Genomic DNA, 9,183 nt, shown 5'->3' with positions numbered 1-9,183 from the left:
CCTGTGGGTTTTACCGGAGGCGTGAGAGAGCTCGTCTTAAACGGACACGACTTTGACCTGACGGAGACAGGGGCCCTGGGAGGGGCCAACGTGGGCGACTGGGACGGGACGGCGTGCGGGTACAAGGTGTGCCAGAACAGCGGCCTCTGTACTGCGTTGAGCGGCGCCGATTCGGACTCGTTTATGTGCACCTGCCCTCCTCGGTGGACGGGTCCTGTGTGTAACCAGTCGGTGTATTGTGTCAATAACCTGTGTCAACATGAGTCATTGTGTTTCTCTGATCTTGTGACTGGCTCATACGACTGTTTCTGTCCTCTCGGGTGGGAGGGGAGGTACTGCGATAAGCAGGTAGGCCTATCCATGACCACTCTGAAGTTCGTTGGCAAATCATATCTGAAATACAGGGATCCTAAATTCAACACAAGGAATCTGAGGTACACGCAGGTTMCGTTTAACTTTACAGCAAGCGGGAAGGAAGGGTTGATTCTGTGGATGGGAAGAGCGGAGCACGATGACGACGACTACCTTGCTGTCGGGCTTCAGGAGGGGCACCTCAAAATCGCAGTCAACCTCGGAGAGAGGCTCTCCCTCCCGCTCACTTTCAGAAACGTCACGCTGTGTTGCAACAAATGGCATTATTTATCTATCTCTCTGAACAGTACCCTTATTCAGGTGTTCCTGGGTGACGAGAGGGTCCTTTTCGAAGACGTGGACCCCTTTGAGCGTTACGTTGCCATGAATTACGGGGGTCTGTTGTACTTGGGAGGGTTCGAGTTGCACAGGAACATCTCAACAGTGACGTCTGGGCTGTTTACCAAAGGGTTTGTGGGAGATCTTAAAGATGTGCGTTTGTATCAGGACCCCAGACAACTGCAGTTCCTCCAAAACAGCAAAGGATTTAATGTTCACAAAAGTAATGAGTAGTTCTGTAACTTGTGAAAATAGGTGATTCATGTGTTGTGATAAAGAAATTCATAGAATTGGTTTCTAGAATGTAATAATTTAAGTTCTTTATACACTTTGTCTGGCAATCCAAGTTGTATTCATTATGCACCAAATGGAAGAAAACAGGGAGGACAACTTCCTGGAATTGTTAATAAGCGTTTGTGTTGTTTTTAAATCCATTGTGTGCCCTGATGAACACAACTCTGTTGAAACTGCCAACTCCTCAGTAGATGGTTTATACCCTGAGTATTCCAAACATTAAGAACACCTTCCTAATATAGAGTTGCTCCCCTCCCTTTTACCCTCAGAACAGCCTCAATTCTTTGGGGCATGGACTCTACAAGGTGTCGAAAGCGTTCCACAGGGATGCTGCCCATGATCTCCACAGTTGTGTCAAGTGGCTGGATGTCCTTTGGCTGGTGGACCATTTTTGATACACACAGGAAACTGTTGAGCATGAAAACCCCAGCAGCATTGCAGTTCTTGACACACTCAAACTGACACCTGCTACACATTCAAAGGCACAAATCTTTAGTCTTGCCTATTCACCCTCAATGGACACATACACAATCCATGTCTCAAATAATGTTACCTGTCTCCTACACTGATTGAAGAGAAACTCAATAATCATAGCTTTCACCTTGATTCACCGGTCAGTCTATGTCATGGAAAGAGCAGGTGTTCTTAATGTTTTGTGAAATATAGTTTTCATAATATAAATTCCTCTTCTCAACAATAAGAAGATCACCTTTATTACCAGCTGTACATGAACACGGTGCAGAAGGCACACTTGATTTCAGAATGTACATGACAAGCCAAAATGTACATAGACAATATTTGTCGATAGAAAAAAAAAAAACTATTTCTGTATAGCAATTTAAAAAAAATAAAATGGAAAAACAAATAAGAGAAGCTGCTTTATTAAAATGTTGTTGTTTTCTGCTACTCAAATGGTTAGTTTCTCTCCGCTGTATTAAATTCATCATACTGTTGAAGTGACCAGAACTTTCCCTCCACCTCTACTCCAACAGCCTGTTATTTTGTGTTCATGCTATAGAAAACATTCAAAGAATAGTTCAGCGATTTTACATATTAAGATTTGTTTCTTTACGCTAAAACAATCTATGGACAAGGGGAGCGACTACAATCCACATAAGTATTAGCGGTTTGGGATCATTTCCCTGTCTAAGTCAATCTACCCTGTTTAGCATGTGTTAAAATGCCCAAATCATTGCTGCCTCCTTATCCTAGACTGCTTTTAAAAGGTATGGAAACATATGTCAAATCATTGAGCTATTCCTTTAACCACTTGTTGTGATCCATATCAGAGCAACATAATGCTCAGTGCACCAAGTCACCATGTGACACGCAGAATACAGAAATATACAGTAAAATTAACACTTAAAAAACAGGAGATTTTCAAAACGTGAAATATCACCTCAAAGCCTTAACGGTTGGTTTTTAAGAAAGCAGATCTCAGAATGTGTTAATAATCCTACTGAAAGTGTTGACCTCTACTGTATTTTAAAAATAACATATAAAAAGGGACAATGCCACTAAAACTGTTGTAGGGTARACCATCTCGGGGTGGGGTAGTACAAAAGAAAACTCATGAGTGACTGTCTTTGGAACTTCTCCTCGATTTCTCATAGTCAGAGTCTCTCCTGCTGTGTTTGTGACGGTTCCCGTGGTCACCGTCGCTGTGGTGACGTTCTTTCCTCCTCTCGCTGTGACCGTGGCGCTGGTCTTTAGAGTGGTGCCGGCTCCCTCTGTGGTGAGAAGAAGAGTCTTTACTCCGGTCTCTCTCTCTGCTCCGGCTTCTGTCACCTTTCTTTCCCCTCTCTTGGCTGTGGTTCCGGCTCTTCTCTCCGTGACGGGACTCACTGTGGTGCCGGTGCCTCCCGTACTGGTCCCTGTCCTCCTTCTTGTGGCCCGACCCGGGCTGCCTGTCCCAGGGGTCACTGTACAGAAGCCTCTCTGCTGCCCCCTTCTGGTCCTCTTTGGCAGCGGCGGATGGGGGCGGGGGCAGGTTCAGGTTGGGATTGGACGACTCAGCGGAGGCAAACCTCTGAGGGTCACCRCCGTAAGCTAACGGTRGCCCCCCRGGGAAAGAGTTGGGAGATGTGGGTCCTGGACCAGGTTGAGCCCACTGTGTTATTCCARCATGATTCTGCATCTGTGGGTCGTGAGGTGGCGGGTACATCATGGGTGGTGGGGGGCCAGTAGGGTAGCTGAAGTTGGTGGGTAGCTGGGGCGGGTGCTGGAAATGTGGCGGTGCGGTGTTACCGAACGGGGGGAGATGTGGTGCTGGCTGGTACTGGAAGTCTACAGGAGGTCCTCCAGGCTGGAGGGGGATGGGACCATAGGGACCAACCTGTAGTGGGCCATGGTTTAGAGGTGGRGGGCGTCTGTWKTCAGTCTGGTGGTGGTGGGAGGGGTATCCGTGTTGAGCTGCCATAGGACGATACTTCCTGGTGGTCAGAACAGGAACAGGYTGGGGGTGACCCTGTGATCCTGCTGATTGGACAGCAGTTGGTTCTTCAGTCATATTGGAATACGCAGAGCTTTTCTTCAGGATTCCACTCGGAAGGGGTTTTGGTGTGGGGGCGCTTTCTCGACAGACGCGTTGGAATGGCTGTAGGAGACAAGAGAGTAGGTGTCTTCTCTTCTTTGGATTTGTCCTTTTCGCACAACCCGAATCTCCTTTGTTTAAGGAGCCGTCTGTGTTGGGATCCGTGGAGAGGCTGGCCAGGAACGACTCTGTTGAGACGTCTGGAGGTTTGTCTTTCAGAGAGACCGAGGGCCACGGTAAGCCACACCCTCCTCTTTCGCCAACGTGTTGTTGTTAGCGGTAGACGTTTCAGCCAAGCTGGAAGACACAGGTTCCTCTGCTTTGACCGGTTTGGGTTCCCTCTTCTTGATGACAAAACCAGTCTGTCTGTGAGCACCAGCGCTGGGACTCTTAGTGGTGGTGGAGCTTCCTGGAGTGGTTGCTGCTCCTCCGTCAGCCTTGGAGGTCTGTGGAGCCGAGGGCTCTCGACCATCATCACCCAGCAGTGGAGGGTTACCTGAGGAAGGAAGGAGCAAGCCGAAACGTAAGGTGTGTTCAAAGACATGTTGCTATTATGAGTTAAAAGAAAAACAACAAGCAAATGATGTGTTCAAGTGACACAGGCCTTTTATGTTTAGGTTTACCTGAGAAGTCTGGCAGGGGCAGAAGCTCCCCGCCCCAACTACGCAACACCCCCGGAAGGAAACGTAGTGGTTGGTACCCCTCTTCAGTATCTTCACCTTCAGCTTTCTCAGAGATGTCTGTACTAGACTGTTCTGCTGTGACCACTTCCTCAGCTGTGTTCAGCAATGGTATCTCTTCTCTGTCCCTTTCTTTAGTACTTGAAGCGCACAGAGAGGAGATGTAAGAGTTCTCCTCCTCYTCCCGGGTAACTTCTTTGTTGTTTACAGTAACCGTAGGCGTCGCTGTCTCGGGTTTGCTCTCCGGTATGAACCTGGCCGTTTCGTTGATGTCGACGGGCAGGAAGTCCCGTTTAGGCCTCTGGCGGATGATCAGGCCCAGCAGGAGGTTGGGGCGTTTGTTTTCCAGTCCTGTWAAAGAGAAACACYGATGAAATTGTTGAAATAAAATCATAAAATACATTAAAACTAATTTCATAAATGAAACATTGGTTGGCCACACCCATGTATTATTTAGATTGCCAAATAAGAATCTATTCTGAATGGACTAAGACAACCTAATAACATAAAAGTAGCGAAAGTAAATGTTTTTAGATAATAAAACATTGTGAGAATATTGCGCATATTCCTTCAAAAGGTAAATGGGGTCATGAATCATGGGCTGGTTTCCCAGACCCAGATTATTAGCTAGAGCAGGGATGGGCAAACWTTTTGGCTCGAGGGCCACACCGAGATTTCCAAATTCAGAGGGCCGCACATTTTTGGTGGGACCAATTTGTCAAAATCTATTTGCGGGCCAGATAAAGGGCAGTTATTTAAAAATAGATAAGTCCATTATAATTTCTACATACTGGCCACATCTAAAACTAGATAAAGGAATGTTTTTTAATTTAAATTTTACCAATATATATATTTTAAAGAATTTACTCAAAACTCTCTCAGACAGTGTTAGAAGCTTCGGTGTTAGCATCGTCAGAAATGCTACAAAAAAGGTAGCACATCGTTGGTTCTTAAATAGACAGAAATAAATAACAGCTGCACCTACAGTGCCTTCAAAAAGTATTCACATGACTTTTTCCACATTTTGTTGTGTYACTGGCCTACACACAACACCCCATAATGTCAAAGTGGAATTATGATTTTCAAAATGCTCAGAAATTAATAAATATAAAGCTGAAATGTCTTGAGTCAACAAGTATTCAACCCCTTGTTATGGCAAGTCTAAACTAGTTCAAGAGTAAAAATGTGCATAATGAGTAGGCTGGACTCACTGTGTGCAATAGTGTTGAACATGATTTTTGAGCGACTACCTCATCTCTGTACCCCACACATACAATTATCTGTAACGTCCCTCAATCAAGCAGTGAATTTCAAACAGATTCAAAGACCAAGGACGTTTTCCAATSCCTCGCAGAGAAGGGCACCTGTTGGTCGATGGTTTAAGCTTGGTAGAGTTATTAATTACACTTCGGATGGTGTATCAATAAACCCAGTCACTAGAAAAATACAGGCGTCCTTCCTAACTCAGTTGCCGGAGAGGAAGGAAACCGCTCAGGGATTTCACCATGCCAATGGTGACTTTAATGCGAACAGAGAGAAACTTGGCCAAAACTTTAACAAATTGGATAATGAAACAATATTTCTGTAATCGAAACATTTGGAATGGTCCATGGGTATTCAAAAAATAATCATGTCAAATCAGTTGTTTTGTGATATCATTAAGGACGGTATAACCACCTGTCCAGGACATTCAATGTGTTTTGGTTAAGCAACTCCAGTGTACATTTGGCATTGTTTTAGGTTTCCTACTGAAAGGTGAATGTCTCCCAGTATCTGTTGGAAAGCAGCTCTCTTCCGTTTCTTTTTATTTAAAAAAAAATCTCCCTAGTCCTTGCTCATGGCAAGCATACCCATAACATGATGCAGCCCACACCATGCTTGAAAATATGAAGAGTGGTACCTCAGTGACGTGTTGGATTTGCCCCAAACATAACCCTTTGTATTCAGGACATGAAGTGCATTTATTTACCCAATTATTTTTTGGCGTTTACTTTAGTGCCTTATTACTAACAGGATTCATGTTTTGAATAATTTGTTATTCTGTACAGCTCCTCATTTTTTTACTCTGTCAATTAGGTTAGTATTGTGGCATAACTACAATTTGATTGATCCACCCTCAGTTTTTTCATATCACATCCATTTAAATTCTAACTGTTTAAGTCACCATTGGCTGTGAAATCCCTGAGGGTTTCCTTCCTCTCCGCAACTGAGTTAGGAAGGGCTGTTTCTTTGTAGTGACTGGGTATTGATACACCATCTAAAGTGTAATAACTTCACCATGCTCAAAGGAATATGACAAGTATTTTTTTAATAAAATCAATGAATGGGATTAAATGCTGATGGTGATAATCCCTGTTATCAGGATCTGCCAGAGAGTTTCCAGATGGGTGGGAGGATCTCCCACAGATCGTATGGGACTACCTGGACAAGATCAGAGCCACTGGAACAAAGGTACGTTCAAAGTGTAGGCCGACCTGCTTGAAATATGATAAATCAATCAAATGAATTTAAACATCAGAAGTTGTCATAAAGAGCTTTTACAGAACCTGGCCAAGACTCAAGAGGGCAAGTATGATATACCATTTAGCAGACACTTTTATCCAAAGCGACTTAGTCATGTGTGTACACAGTTACATATGGGTGGCCCGGCAGTAAAATATATTCATCTTTCCAAGACAATCTGTGCCTGAACTGGAGATGAATAGTACTATGTTTTGGGGTACAATGCATAAAATGTAGTCTGAGATTTGTTTTAATTGTACATGTTCCCTGACACTTAAGTCATTCATTGACATAATAATTATTAACCTTCCCACCTGGTTAAATAAATGTATTAAGTTAAATTGAATTCTTTCCTCCTTTTATTGGTCTTTTTTTAGGAGGTTTGTTTGATTCGTTTTTCCCCTGAGACCGACGAGGATGAGATCCACTACACTCTGCTCTATGCCTACTTCAGTAGCCGTAAACGCTTCGGCGTGGTCGCCAACAACTTGAAACAAGTCAAAGACATGTATCTCATCCCCTTGGGTGCTATTGAGAAAGTCCCACACCAATTGGTTCCCTTTGATGGCCCAGGTAACAACCAACTACTCTCTACGTATATTGGGCAAATAGACTTTCATTGGCTAAAAGAGATACTAATATTTTTTTTAATATATGTTGAATTAATGGTACTGGTTTCCCAGATCAAGCCTACTCCTAGACTGAAAAGTGTGCTCATATTGCTCTCGTGTCAAAGCTCTTTCTAGTCTGTGAGCTCCACACAATAGATATATTAGTTGACGTTCAAGGGTAGATTTAAGTCAAAACTGTAACTCTGCCTCTTAGGAACTTTCACTGTCTTCTTGGTAAGCAACTCTAGTGTAGATTTGGCCTTGTGTTTAAGATTATGTCCTGCTGAAATGTGAATTATCTCCCATTGTCTTGTGGAAAGTAGAGTGAACCAGGTTTTCCTCTAGGATTTTACTGTGCTTAGCCTATTACGTTTCTTTTTATCCTGAAAAACTCCCCAGTCCTTAACGATTACAAGCATACCATAACATGACACAGCTACCACTATGCTTGAAAATACGGAGAGTGGTGTAATGCATTGGATTTGCCCCAAATAACACTTAGTATTCAGGACAAAAAGTTAATTGCTTTACCACATTTTTTGCAGTATTCTGTACAGGCTTCCTTTTCACTCTGTCAATTTAAGTTAGTATTGTGGCGTAATTACAATGTTGTTGATCCATTCTGTCGTGACTACCATTAATGCGATGACGGCTACTCATCAAATAACTACAAACCACGTTAAATTATTATGCTATTAATTTAATCTGGGGCCACAGGGAAAGTTTATTTAACGAGTTACCGTTTCCCGATTTAACCCAAGAATATCAGAAGCTCGATATACTATCCATTAATCATTTGCTCCTATTTCAGTCTCATCTGAACGTCGTAATATCCTATAAATCTGCACAAACCCTAGTCTCCATGAAATATCAGCTTAATTATTACTAACTAATGAAATAATCACACAGAAATACAAACACACACGCACACAGTATAGTATTGAATAATGATTATTAACATGATGCAATGAAAAGTCCCTAGTGGATTAACCCGATATGACGGCTTGTTACACAATAAAAGGGGTGAATAATACGCTCATCATAAAATGGATATTTAGTACCCTAACAACGTTCATTCGGATTTAGAAATGCAACACATATTTACGCTTGATGTCTTTGTCGTCTCTCTGTGAAATCACCCAGTCCATTTTCTGGGAAGTCAGTCGACAGAATCTCTGGTTGTTTTAAGTCTACGGTTGTTTTGTTAGACTGGATCCTTCAGACCTTCCAATGGTCGTTTGATGGAATCTTCCTCGGTCTCTTTGGTCAACGTTCTAGATGACTTTACGTGCAGAGCTGCAGGTGGTGCATGTCTTAGTCTTCACTCGTCGAGTTTTCAGAGGGTCTTGTAGTTTTAGAACCATTGTGATGTCTGGCTTACCGTCCGTATACTGGTCTAACTGGTTGATTATTCAGGGTACAGCTAACACCACCACCGTATACTGGTCTAACTGGTTGATTATTCAGGGTACAGCTACACCACCACCGTATACTGGTCTAACTGGTTGATTATTCAGGGTACAGCTAACACCACCACCGTATACTGGTCTAACTGGTTGATTATTCAGGTTACAGGTACAGCACACCACTGTCACACCGGCGCAACCTCGGCATGTTTTGGTGTTTAGTTAAATGGCAACCATTTCAACGTGTAGCCACCGCTCCATGCTGTCTGGTCTAATGTACATTTCGTTAGTCCTTTATAAACTGGCAAAAGGGGGCCTTCCATGACGCTGACATAATGTCTGCTCACGATTACTGACTGGGTAAAACAATTCTCCTTTAGAAGGCTGAAATCACGTAAGTTCCACAACATTCAGATGTAAATCTGATAACTGGGAATACATTTGTGGAGTTACCGTTATGTGTTAAA

The 9,183-nt window shown here is 43.2% G+C and overlaps 1 protein-coding gene across 1 annotated transcript in view; it reads right to left on the bottom strand.

Moving 5' to 3' along the window:
* Window positions 1-1,874: 1,874 nt before the first annotated feature.
* The window catches only part of LOC112077380 (PHD finger protein 3-like), a 31,313-nt gene continuing 24,004 nt past the window's right edge, over window positions 1,875-9,183 (bottom strand). Inside the window, 3 exon segments of the mRNA XM_070441668.1 lie at window positions 1,875-3,747; window positions 3,750-4,013; window positions 4,141-4,548. Of these exon segments, the coding sequence (XP_070297769.1) occupies window positions 2,555-3,747; window positions 3,750-4,013; window positions 4,141-4,548 (1,865 nt within the window). The 3' untranslated portion in view covers window positions 1,875-2,554.

The sequence above is a fragment of the Salvelinus sp. IW2-2015 genome, unplaced genomic scaffold, assembly GCF_002910315.2.
Source record: "Salvelinus sp. IW2-2015 unplaced genomic scaffold, ASM291031v2 Un_scaffold4504, whole genome shotgun sequence".
NCBI lineage: Eukaryota > Metazoa > Chordata > Actinopteri > Salmoniformes > Salmonidae > Salvelinus > Salvelinus sp. IW2-2015.
The sequence above is the reverse complement of the archived record's forward strand: the minus strand, read 5'-3'. Positions and strand labels throughout refer to the sequence as shown.